This window comes from Panthera leo, chromosome B1, assembly GCF_018350215.1.
Source record: "Panthera leo isolate Ple1 chromosome B1, P.leo_Ple1_pat1.1, whole genome shotgun sequence".
NCBI classification, from domain to species: Eukaryota; Metazoa; Chordata; class Mammalia; order Carnivora; family Felidae; genus Panthera; species Panthera leo.
The window spans coordinates 56,145,333-56,159,318 of record NC_056682.1 but is presented as its reverse complement, the minus strand read 5'-3'; the positions used below and the strand labels follow the sequence as shown (position 1 = coordinate 56,159,318).

Below are 13,986 nucleotides of genomic sequence, written 5' to 3'. Positions count from 1 at the left end.
TAGTGGCTAATAAGGCCATTCAAAAATACTTGATCAGGGGCGCCTGGGTGGCTCAGTCGGTTGAGCATCCGACTTTGGCTCAGGTCATGATCTCGCCGTCCGTGAGTTCGAGCCCTGCATCAGGCTCTGTGCTGACAGCTCGGAGCCTGGAGCCTGTTTCAGATTCTGTGTCTCCCTCTCTCTCTGACCCTCCCCCGTTCGTGCTGTCTCTCCCTGTCTCAAAAATAAATAAACGTTAAACAAAATTTAAAAAAAAACAAAAATACTTGATCAAAATGAATGAAACTGTACAAATCACAAACAAAATTAATTCCATTTAATACCATTACTAGTATTATGCTCAGAGGAAGTGATACACAGAGTTATTAGTGTCTCCGGATGAAATAAAATAGGAAATGATAGGGGTTGTGGATGATACATACTCTCATTTTTAAAGCTGGAAAAGGATTTTAAAATGTATATTAACCTTGTCACTAGCAATAGCTTTCTTTTCAGTATACTCAGAAGATTCACTTATTCAACAAATATTCTTTGATTGCCTATTATGTGCTCGGCTGTATTTACCTACCATGCAAAAGGAAGTGCCTCCTTTTTATGCTCTGAATACTTTCCTTTTCCACAGACATTTCCACTGGGCCTGGGAGATGGGCAATTCTATGCATGGACAGATGGTTTGAGAAGAAAGGACTGGCATGACTATGAAAGCATTCAGAAAGAGGCTATGCGCTCAGGTATGAAGTTCAGTGTAAGCCAAAGTGCTACTTTACTTACTGCAGTGTCTCATTTGTCACTTAAAGAGTCTTGAATTAGCATCTCTTCTGCGTACAGTAAGGTATGTCTCATGGGGGTGTTGGAGGTCAATGCTGAACAGAATTAAAACAATTTCACATTTCCGAGAGAAAACAAATAATGAACAGCCTTTACAATATCAGCTGAAGAAGAGGTTACATAAGTTTTAGAAATCTATAATATTTCATATTTCCAGACTGCTTTCTAGTAATTTCTGAGGATATCTTAAGATTTATCAGTGATACTTGACTTGGTTGGTTGACATCTGTCTTGAGCTTGTTTTGCTTGTTAGGGCTGATGTATGTCTAACAGTGCACAATATTGAAGGGGTACCACAGTTCTAGACCTTGGCAGGGGAACAGCAAGTTGGTAGATCATATGAACTAGATAGAGATAGAGAAAACATTTTAGTTCTTGGAAAAAGTAACCAGAGAAAATAAGTCTTTGTAGAAGGACAGCAAAATTAGGTTGTTGGAAACATGGATTCAGAAAGGTATATAATTAGAAATCAAATGAACATGAGTAACATATGGTATGAAGTCCATATGCTTTCACTCAACCAGAGAAGCTCTGTTTTTTTCATACTGAGGATGTCATAGAACTAGAGAAGCCTTTGTTTGGTAGGACTGAGACATCTGAGCAGCATTGAGACATTGCATTCCAAGTCAAATCGGCAGCAAAACTATGACCAAGCGCAGTATGAGGTCCTCCTGTTTAACCTTTCTCATAGATCATCCCATCAGGCAAACTGGAGTGTGAGTATTTAAATAGTTATGAAATTGTGCAGACTGTGAAATGTTTTTGCTCTGGATCGGTTGTGGTTGATCTAATTATAGCCTTCTTTTATTTTCTTCTTCCATTCCTTTTCTCCAAATAAAGCTCCTCTCTCCTCTCAACTTCATTAAAGCTGCTCATCCCAAGAATGTTCTCTATTAGTCAGAGAACCAAGCTCTTCCAGCTTTCATTGTCTCCCCACTTGGCCATGATCCCATGAATGGTTCCTTCCAGTATCCTCACTTTTCCAGCTCTCTTATCTTTTCCTTCTATTTTCTCAATAAGCCCTGTATTAATCCAACCATCTGTTCCTTTTTCTAACCCCAGGATGCTGAAAATTTTTGGAGATGCTCACATAATTTAATCAACTGAAACTTCAATTTATTGAGCAGATATTTTGTACTAGGTACTTTACATATGAATTTTATTTAAACCACATAATTACTCTAGTAGGAATTATTATCCCAAATTTGTAAAAGAAAGAAAAGAAAAGAAGCAATATGGAACTGGGTCCTTAAGAATTTATTAAATATTATCCAAGGTCAAACAGATAATAATTTGCAAAACTAGATTAAAAATCAGGTCTTATCACGCTCCATTATATCCCACTGTCAGACATTGAATAATAAATATTTGGACAATGTGGAGTAATGACAGGGCACACATGTGAGGGAGAGATGCACCTGGGTTCATATTGTCTTTTCTGTACATGAGCTATGTAGGTGGCAAATCAATTTATCTTTCTGATGTTATACTTTGCAGAATTGCTGTAAGGATTAAAGATAATACACCTAAATAATTGGCCAGTTATTTGGACATATTATAAACTCAGCTAATAATAACTATAATTATTAATTCATCTAAATTTCTTTCACTTGATTTGGTATGCCTAGCCTTCACCTGTGTGATGGGTTTTGGGTAAAAATCCAGTACTTCACATTTATCTCTGCTTCCTATCATTCTTTCTGCCTCGTGTGTAAGCATGCTGTTTATGTTCTCATCTTACTTGGGCCAAGGGAAACTTGACCTACAAAGAAAATTGGAAATATAACAAATTTTCTAAAGCATAAATTTTCTATGGAATTAGAAACCTTTGAAATGCTAAATGTTATATGATTCGCTGGAAAATACCTGACAACTGAAATAGACTAAAATTCATAATTTAAAATTATATGAAATAGTACATAAATAAAAGGACTACACACACACACAAATATACAAACAGGTACACAGTCAAACATCTCTGTTCTTAGTATCTAAGTCAAGAAAAAGGATCATCTGTGTAGATTTTTATTACCTATGTATTTATACCTAAACAAATACTGTTGCATTTTTCTTGTGTTTGGGCTTAATCTAATAATTGAATCATAATGTCTGAATTTCTTCTTTTACTCAAAATAATTTTTGAGATTCATCCCTGTCCTTGTGTGTAATTCTCATTGATTTATTTCCACTGTTGCTTAATTTTCTACAACATTCTCCCCTTCATGGGCATTTGGGGAGTTCCTGGGTTTTCGTCATTATATATAATGTTGCTCTAAATATTTTTGTATATGGTTCTGGGGTAGAGCATTAAATTAAGAAATAACTGACTATTTTTCAATATTGAATCATCTATTCTATGGCATATATGATATTTACTTGCTGCTTATTTATTATCTTTAGAGATATGTTAATAATTTTATCCTCACATATTTTTTAGTGTTATTCCTAGAAAACCAATGTTATATGGGTATTGTACATGTTATTGATTTTATTGAAATTCCACATTGTTTGTAGCTGATATATAGAATATTAATAAATCTTAATATTTACTTGAATAAAACTTTCTAAACCCACTATTAATTATAATTATTTACCTATATGTTAGCTTGAATTCTCAACGCTACAAGAATTGACAGTGCTTAATTTTTTTTTCCTTCCATTCTAGATCTTATAATTTTTGTTCTGTTTGTTTAGTTCTACTTACTGTCTTTGCTTGGCATCCCAGCGTAATGGTAAATAGTGGTTTTTGGTGGCATATCATGACCTATTCTAATTCTGACTGTCACAGATTAGACACTTACTTTAAGATTTTATCATTTAATGAAAATACACTTTATTATGATTGCTAAGCCTTCTGGAGCTAGTTTACTGAGAGTCTTGTTCATTTTTGTTTAAACCTAAATGAATATTGCTATTGTCAGAAGTTTTTTGTTTGTTTGCATCTGTTGAAATAGATAAAAGATAAATTTTCTCTTTTAATATGTTATTTGGGTAAATTATTTCTATTTATTTTGTAATGGAAATCAAATTTCCAATTCTAGACTAAGTCTGTCTTTTTATTTATTATCAGATTTGGTTTGCTAATATTTTCTTCAACATTTTTGAGTCTTTATTCATGAATGAATACTGGACACAAGTTTTTTTTGTTTTTGTTTTTGTTTTTGTTTTGTTTTTGTTTTTGTTTTTCTCATAGACCCCATGTCAAATTTTGGTAACAATGTAATGATAGCTTCATAAATTACTCGGGTAATAATTTCTGTCTTTCTGTGCTTTGTAATTGCTTGTTGCATATGAGAATTATACATTTGTTGATAATTATGGAGACCTTGAGGGTGAAACTATCTGGACCTGGACTTTCTTGGAGCAAAGAATGTAGCTACTAGGTTAAACTTTTAAAATGGTTACAGCACTAGTTGATTGTCTATTTCTCCTGGAATTAACTGTATTTTTCTCTCAATTTTTCCATTACTTCTAAGTGTTCATATTTATTAGTAAATTTATTCACAACATCTTCAAATATTTCATAATGTCTGCAATGCTTAAATTTATGTTGCTTTTTCTTTCAAATATCATTGGTACTGTTATTTCCATTTCTTCTTAAGCTATTAAACCAGGAACCTGTCAATTTTATCAGTCATTTCAAAAACCAGGTTTTTACTTTGTTTATCTTATCTGTTATGTTTTTCTCATATGTTTACAGTCTTATATGTAGTATTTCTTTTCTTTGACTTTATTTCCCTACTATATTTTTTCCTAATTTTTAAAATTGATTCATAGCCTCTTAATTTCAGCCTCTCTACTCCTGTAGACCACATATTTAGGACTCTACATTCCCTTCTAAGTAGCACTTTAAGTACATAGCACTGCTCTGTGTTCCAGCGTTTTATATTTGTTTTTCATGTTTTAGTTATACTTTAGTTATGTTTTCAAATGTCTAGCCTACTTAAATACTGAAATTATCTTAACAATAAGAAAATCCAGAAATTACCTATTAATAAAAATCTCAATAATATTTTCAAAAATATATTAACATAAGCATGCATTTCATTAAATGTCCTTGTTAGTATTTTTATTAAGATTGTTTATTTTTTGTTCTGGCAATTACGTCTTTGAGACATATATGGTAATTTTTGAATATCGGGCATTTTAAGTATCTGTTTTTAGTTAGTAAGTAATTTATGGGGGGCCATGCTGTTTAACTCAGGTGAGTAATGAGGAAGGTATTGCTTTCACCTTTCAGGAAATGGACATTTCCTACATTAAAACAATAAAAACAGAAAAAAATGCAATTGAAGGATAGACTCTAAGACCTTAGGTGTAGCATTGGGGTTGTTTTCTGGTACATCTGTACCCTTAGAGTTATACTAAATTTAATGGGTTCTTTGAATTTGTTAGAAGAATTCTAACTAAATGTTCAAAGAAACACAGAGCTTTTATTATTTCATAATCTTGTACTGCTTTGTTTTGAGATTAGCATTAACCAAACTAATTTAACCATAGAAGAAGTGTATCCACATAGCATGTCAGAGTCAGGAAGCCTTCCTGGAAAAGGTAAACCAAATTTGAAAAGATAAAGGTCTACCCTGATATCAGATAAAGTTGGCTTTCATTCAATTAATTTTCTGACCTCTTTTTCATAATAAGTCAGCCATATTTTTAGCATGGCTATTTTTTCTAACCATACGTTTTCTATATACAATCCCATTGTGTTTCATTAAGTTAGTTTCAGCATCAAATTCTCATTTTAGAATTTATTGACACTAGGTTTCATCTTTTAACAGTTTTGCTATCCTTCTGAGTCATACTATCCCAAAACTGAAAAGCATGCTTTTTGAAAATCATTCAGATTATTTATAAAAGTTGAATGGAAGGAACTGAACTAGGAATTCCTTTGATATAATATAAAAGACAATATATAAATTGATAATGATGTGTTATTCATTATATATTGTTGTATTATACATTATTCAGTATTACTCTAGCAGCTAAAAAGCTATCCAGTTGACATTTCTCTATATATAATTTGAAAAAAAAAAGGTAAATATATTTCTGAAATCAAAATAAAGTCTGCCTGTGGCATATCCCCCATCTATGGATCTAATAACTTGTATCAGATGTTGAGAAGAAAATGCAATTGGTTTAGGTATCTGTTTCTTATTTAATATGTGATGTTTCCTAATTGTCATAACATCTTTCTCTAAGTGGTAAAAACATCCTTTCCTGCAGTCTATCCAGGGTGGTGCATATGTGTGTGTGCATGTGCACATATGTACATGTGTTTTATGAACTCATTTTAAGACTATTCATCTGTATTTCTGGAAAGCACTTATTTTTAGTTTTGAAATTTGAAAAATTTCCTGTCCAGTCTTCTTTTTATTTTAACTTTAAAGATTTTCACTATGCTTATCACTGGTTTTGGGATTTCAGTATGTGTGAACTCAACATGAAAAAAGCTATTCTCAACTCTTGTATTTGATCTATTTCTTTGAAATGGATTAACCCTCATATAATCATATCAACTCACACATTCTCCTACAAGCCTCAAGAATCTTATGAAATTATATCTAACTTTTCACTGCTTCCATTTGTCTTAGTTAATCATAGTTTTGAATATTCAAAGTTTTTATTGTCTTATTCTATTCATTTATTCATTCACTTGTTCAAAAAATACTTTTCAATGTCACTATATTTTAAATACTGCTCCGAACTCCGAAAGAAAAAATACACAAAAATGAACTACAGTGGCTCTTACAAAGTGTGCAGCATGGTTGAAGGAGATTTCACTGTTACTGACATCAAACCATTGATCTCTCTTACCTAAATTATTTCAGTAGCCTCTGAACTGATCGCCTTGTCCCATAGTCAGCTTTTCAAATAGCAGCCAGAGAGATCTTCTACAAATATGTAACCTGATCAGAGCATTTGACTCCTCTGCTCAAAAGCCTACAAACGCTGCTCATTATATTCAAAATTAAATCCAAACCTATTCCATGATTATGAGATCCAACATGATCTACTCCTGACATGTCACTGTCCTGGTCTCCTACTGATTGACATTCGATCAATTGACAGTCAGTCTCTCCACTGGCCAGATTGGCCTCTTTGTTTTTCCTTAAGCATGCTAAACATGTGATTTTTCATTTATTATTCCTGCTGTTTGGAACACTCATGATTCATATTTTTCAACCCAGTCTCTCCTTGAATAAGAACACAAAATCATATATCACCAGCTTAGACATATATACCTGCCAAGCAACACATTATCCTATATAGATATAGTCCTTTTCATGCATTTTCTATCCCTTTATGCTACTAAATTTTATAATAATTATCTATCTATATTTACACGTATATGTATTTATTTAATGAATTAAGAATTTTATAATTCCTTGAAATATAATCACTTGTCCAAAGGCTCTAAATTGCAATATTATCCTGAATCACTGAATTGGAGTTTTTGAATAATGACACTCCTATATAAGAGAGTATTGTGAAAACGTGACACAAATGGTTGCTGCTTTTCCCTTCTGGAGATTGCATCCAAGGCCCCCTTAAACCTTAAGATTAAAGTTACCAGATGTTCATACTAATCATTGTGAATTTCCATAGCAAAACATCTAGAGTATGAATTAAAACACTATTTGAGAAGTAGGAGTGTACCATGCTTTAAAATGATTAATAGTAAGGTTTTCCATGTTCCTTTAAACAACAGCTCACTTTAGTGCTGATCAGGGACCCATTTTGCTCTTAAATGTCCTTATTCTACATAATTGAGCAAGATTGCCAACCAAACAGAATGGGAAACAGAAATGTGCTTCATCTGGGAGATACTGTAACTACTTTGCATTCAGGAGGTACAAAAAAATGGTAATTTTGCTATAGCTACAATGGCTTCTGGTCATTTTTTTAAAATTTTGTTTTAATGTTTATTTACTTTTGAGAGAGAGAGAGAGAGAGAGAGCAAGCTGGGGAGGGACAGAGAGAGAGGGAGACATAGAATCTGAAGAAGGCTCCAGGTCTGAGCTGTCAGCACAGAGCCAGACGTGGGGCTCAAACTCACAAACTGTGAGATCATGACCTGAGCCAAAGTCAGACGCCCAACCGACTGAGCCACCCAGGTGCCCATGGCTCCTGGTCATTTTTAATTGATGCCTCATGTCCCTTAAAAATAGTATCTGGCATATTTTTTTAATTACCAGCAACAATGAGCATTGTTTATTGTTAGTAATTTCAGAATATTTTATGTCTATGATATGTTCTCAATAAATTTTGTAATGAGATCTTTGGTCAACTTTGCGAAGTATTACCAAAATAACATTTATTATTATTCATTGGGTTAAAATTAACTTTTAATAAAATATTTCCTTTGACAGCTATTGTATAATAATGAAAATGTAAAATGGAAGTGAAAAGATTGTGAGCATTCTGTTGAGATGTATCATTTATATGTCTAATAATAGAACAAAATTTAGCTGAAACAGAACTGAGTGACATTAGGGAAAAACCCCTTCAATATTATCACATGAAAATAGCAGTAGAAATATCTCAGGAGATTTAGTAAACTGCAATGAGTTTGTATTTAAAAATAAGACAAAATTAACTTTTAAAATAGTTCAATTTACCTATTTTTTGCAAAACTAAGAATATCTCTGTTTAGAAAAATCAGCTTCCCCTGGGTAAGTGTGCATAAGATTGTTTGGTCTTATTTTTCACATTTGTAAAATATGGTTTAATGATAGCCCCTATCACACAGTTATTTTAAGTGTTAATTAAGTTACATAATTAAACTAACTGGACTGTGGTTATGCTCAATTAGTGGTCATTTGTATGTTCACAGAACCCTGATTCTTATGCCTATAGGGTTATAATTTGAATAACCTATCATAATTTTTTCATGCCTTCAAATCTAGTTGATTGGCACAAAATCTCCCAAAAATTGTCACAAGGGGGTTCATATTATCACATACTTCAAGTAGAGCTATATCTCTTCACTTTAGGTTTTATTATTATAAGACAAACATTTTGTAACCATCTGCCCCAAACCTGTTTCCAACCAGGTATTTTGCTTATGTTTTGATAAAAATTATTTTCATATGGTAGTTGTGATTATTATCAATTTTTTTCTGGCTATAAATGCTCCACATTTGGTGGGAGTTATATGAGTAGATAATAATCCTTGATCATGAAGAAATGGAAAATGTTCTGCTGAAGGAAGATAATGTCTGATAAGAGCCAAGAAGGAAAAGATGAGAAACATCTAGTAAAGCAAAGGATTTGAATCTAAATGGATCCAGTAAACTAAATGGATCCAGGCTAAATTGATTTTATGCCTGCCATTCATTTTCCTGAAGTCTTGCACTCAATTTTGTTCTTTCCAGTTATAACCCTTTCCCGTACAGCTTTGAAGTAAGGGTGAAGTGTAAGTTTGTATTTTCTATCAGCTTACCACACAGAAAACTCTAATATCCACTAATATTTGTGCCATAATTCTAATGGTAGTAATCTATCTGTTAATAGTAAATCTTGAAACTTCATGAAGTTAGATTTGTTATTTTTGCTGTGGCTTTAATTTTTAGTAGGGGTTAGAACCATCCTTACATTTAGTGTAGTATAGTTTATGTACTTATTCGGTATATATAAGTTTTAGGAAGAAAAGTAAGAGAACAAAAAATAGACAATTAATTTTTGATGACCTGGGACTCTGGTGTCATCCTTATGATGGTAACTAAAATTTACAACACGCTAATGCTATGGTAACTGAGAGTTTCCGATGATTTGAGGGATTGTAATTCGTTCAAGCCTAAATTATCATTATGGCATTGTATTTTAGGTATAATTCATAGAGATTCAAGTGATTATTTGAACACCCTCCAAAATTCATCTCCAGGATCTGGCACAAATATTTCAGTAATGAGTTCTGGGCCTTCTTGGCTCCATTATCTAATGAGGGCTGTAGAGGAAATGTGTGTGTTTACCCACTAGGGAAGGAAAAGTGCCAGCACCAGAGACTGATGGCAACACTGTCGAGACATTGACTTCAGAACCGTAAATGCCAGTTTGACTTGTGCTCTGAGTGAATAGCAGTGGTTTTTGAGCAGCCTTCATGCCCGATGAAAGCAACTGGGCCTTCTGACACTTAGTTATAGAAACGTGACATAAACGATCCTCAGGAATACTAGGAGCTCAGAATAGGATTGTTTGATTTTAAAGGAAAATATCTGTCCCCAAATATGTGTAACAAACTTGAATTATTTATAAAACATGGACATTCTAATATAATGAAGAAATAGATTTAATGGATAAAGAATTTAATTTGATACAGTGTTTGGTTTACTGATGTGAAATGACCAGGAGAGATCACAAAGGAATTAGTATTATGAGGCATTTAATAATTATTTGAATTTCCATAGTGACCAATTGAGCCTTAGAGATCCAAATTCATTATTGGACTAGAATTACTAGATTAACTTAATAGACATTGACCTAGATAACAATCTAATAGAATTTAATAGTGCACATTAATTGGGATATCTATCTATATTATATAGATAGATAGATAGATATAGATATAGATATATATCTCCACTCATGCATATAAAATTCTTTTTATTTTGTATTAAGGAAAAGGTAGTCATTGAGAAGTAACTTTTTAAACAAATGTTTATTTATTTTTGAGAGGGAGAGAGAGCACGAGCAAAGGAGGTGCAGAGAGAGTGGAATCCAAAGCAAGCTCCAGGCTCTGAGCTGTCAGATGCAGGGCTCAAACCCATGAACCATGAGATCATGACCTGAGCTGAAGTCAGACGCTCAACGAACTGAGCCACCCAGACACCCCAAGGAATAACTTTTGAAATTATAGCAAATGTCTTATAAACAAAGAAGTTATTGGATTGATGCTCAATTTTTAGTTCTTGTGTTTTATAATGATAGAAATATTTCATACAACTTGATAAAATATTTTATAAGCCTTCTGACATATGCGTTGTGAGCATTTTTGTAACCGAACAAAGACACTAATTGCATTCTCCAAATTTGGAAAGTCAGTGTCATACTTATGACAAAGACCTACCATTTTTTTTTACTACAAATCCTATATTATTCTTTCCTTTATACTGCATTTTTTTTCTTTTCATTCTTTCTATCTGCATAGTGCCTTAACATGAGTACAGTGATTTCTTGCACATTGCCTCAATGTTTCTCACAAAAGCCCTATTAGTAGGAATGGTCAAATATAAAAATACAAAAATAAATAAATAAAAGTATAAATATAAAAATATAATGGTCAAATATAAAAATAAAGAAACAAAATTAGAAAAGTGATTTTATATGTATATGTGTGTCACATTATGCATGTGATTTTAAACATGTATATACATAAATATATCAAATGATAATATTATAGATGCATACACACACACACCTTCAAATTAATGGCATGCATAACTCCAATATTCTGGGACAACCTTGTTTTTATAAATACTATTCATATCTGTTTAGTGACTCTTCCTTCTTCAACTATTTGCCACCTATATCACATGTAACCTGAATTGTCTTGTGCCTTATTCACCTGTGTATAAATGGAGACTATATCAATAGTGATGACTCAGTTTCTCTGACTCTTGCTTTCCACTATGTATGGACCCCCAATCTTCTCTCTACAAAACCTCACCATAATTTCTGAGCTCCCTGGAAGTAACTGCAAGTTTACTAGGCATTAACATCTCTATTCATTTACTCTGACCCTACATTGACAACTGATGGTTGCTACTCAAGTTCAGCATCTTACTGCCACCAGCACTGGAACCTTGTCTCCAGTGCTCCCAAAGCAGCACATCATCATGTCACTAAGGCATCATGCTGTGTTTTTCACAGCCCTGCATATGGTTGTTCTTTAGAGAAGTGGGCAAGGGAATTCCTCTTTTCTCCGTTTTGTGTAGCACTTTGTCATCTAGGCACTAAATTTGCAATTCACTCTCTCCCAGAGATCCTTATACAAAAGAGCTCCTTCACACTTTTGTCAAAAGGACTCAGCTACAAGTTTCTAAAACCAGACTGGGAACCAATATCAGATAGACATCAACTGGTTGTTCTATATTCTTTCTTCCCCTAATGCACTACTTGCTTGTGTACAATCTGAATGTGTGAAGACCCACAAGAGAATAAATTTAACCAGCAGATACCTCTAGGCTAGTTCATCAGATGAGTAAAATTTCACCACTGGGGACAACTGGACTCAAGCTGAGACCCCCAGCCCCACCCCAGTAAATACAGACTGCGCTATAGATGTAAATATGTTAGATGATTCTATGTTCCTTTTCAATGTACTATTATGTTAAAATAAGCAGTCATGCATAAACTCTTAGCCAGCAATCTACACCATTATAAATTGTATTTTACTTATTTTTTTTTATTTTTTTTTAATGTTTATTTTTGAGAGAGACAGACAAAATGCGAGTGGGTTAGGGCAGAGAGAGAGGGAGACACAGAATCCAAAGCGGGCTCCAGGCTCTGAGCTGTCAGCACGGAGTCCATGCGGGGCTCGAACTCACGAGCTGTGAGATCATGACCCGAGCTGATGTCGGACGCTCAACCAATGGAACCACTCAGGCGCCCCTGTATTTAACTTATTTTTAAACAAAATTATAATATTGTAAAAACATTAGTAAACTAATAAATGCTTATAGAATAATTTTTCAAATTCATAAACAATTGTATTAAAGTGTTACTTTTAACTACTAAAAAAAAAAGAGCAATTCTACCTCTTTTATGAAGGAGATTTGTAGTCAATTTTTTAAAATAATGAACAAAATGGATTTGGCAAAGAACAACGCAATACTTTTTTTTTAATAAATGAAATATACATGCCCTGTAATGTTTTTGAACTGTTTAAAGATACCTTTAAATATTTCTTTAAATTTAATGATGTGTTAGTTCCTTCATAATGAAAGGAGTAGAGGACACACGGTCAGATAATGTCAGCTTGTGGACATTTAACAGTAAACCAAAGGTGCTGAAAAGGAGAAAATACTTACATAGGCAACCTTCCTGGGCTTCAGAAGAATCTGAAAGTTGGACAGCCTGCAATGTGGCCCTAGTAATATCCCAGTGGCTTTGTAGCTGCACAGCAAGGAACAACCCATTAGAAATGCTCTTTCTTCCTATCTGGTGAGGAGTTATATCTTCTGCATCTCAGTCAGCTTCTACTGCTTCTGCTCTTCCTTTCTCTAATGACGGCCTTCTTCATTGTATCTCCAGGCAAAATGCCTTAGAAGTGAGGATGTGACTGGGTAGAGCAGTGACTGGTCAGTTTAGGTTATCTCTAGGATGTAAATCACTTATGCCAGGCTTCCTCAAACACCGTGTTAGATGATTCCGTTTGGTTCAGATGGTAAGCATCTTGCAAACCTATAGGCAGAGTACAAAACATAGCAAGTATTGCTTTATGGATCAGTTTTGGCAGTTATTCATAAGGGATTAATAAATATAGCAGAAACTTAGAGCACACTATGCCATAGAGCCAATTTTTATGTTCTTCTGATTATTCTCAATAACAAGTATCTCTCCTGAAATAAAAAGATGTCAGGGCCAGGATGATGGGACCAAGGCTTATATTAGTCAGGTTTCTCCAGACAAACAGAATCAACAAATGTATATATGTTTGGATTATGTATATATGTATGGAGAGAGATCTGTTTTGAAGAATGGGCTCACCCAATTGTGGAAGGAGCCTGACAAGTCCAAAATCTGATGGGAAGGCTGGCAGGGTGAAGGCTCAGGAAAGAGTTGCAGTTCAAGTTCAAAGACAGTTCACTGTAGAATTCCTTCTTGCTCAGAAGTCAGCCTTTGTTCTGTTAAGCTCTTCAACTGATTGGATGAAGCCCAACCACATTATGGAGGGTAATCCGCTTAATTTGAAGTCTACCAATTTAAGTGTTAATCTTATCCAAAAAAACACCACCCGGAAACGTCCAGAATAATGCTTGACAAATATCTGGGCACCAGAGCTTAGCCATGTTGACATATAAAATTAACCATCACAAGGCCCAGCAAGGCCTGAGCATACACAGGAATTCATGCTGTATGGGCCAGGGAAAGCCTGAACACCAGGCTGGAGGTTCTGAACAAGTGAACTGATTCCTCCCTACACTTGGTACTGGG

The 13,986-nt window shown here is 33.9% G+C and overlaps 1 protein-coding gene across 1 annotated transcript in view; it reads left to right on the top strand.

Moving 5' to 3' along the window:
* Nucleotides 1-13,986, top strand: part of GALNTL6 (polypeptide N-acetylgalactosaminyltransferase like 6) — a 1,201,435-nt gene that overhangs the window by 440,694 nt on the left and 746,755 nt on the right. Inside the window, exon 2 of the mRNA XM_042935079.1 lies at nt 623-731. Within this exon, the coding sequence (XP_042791013.1) occupies nt 623-731 (109 nt within the window). The remainder of the gene's footprint in view (nt 1-622; nt 732-13,986) is intronic.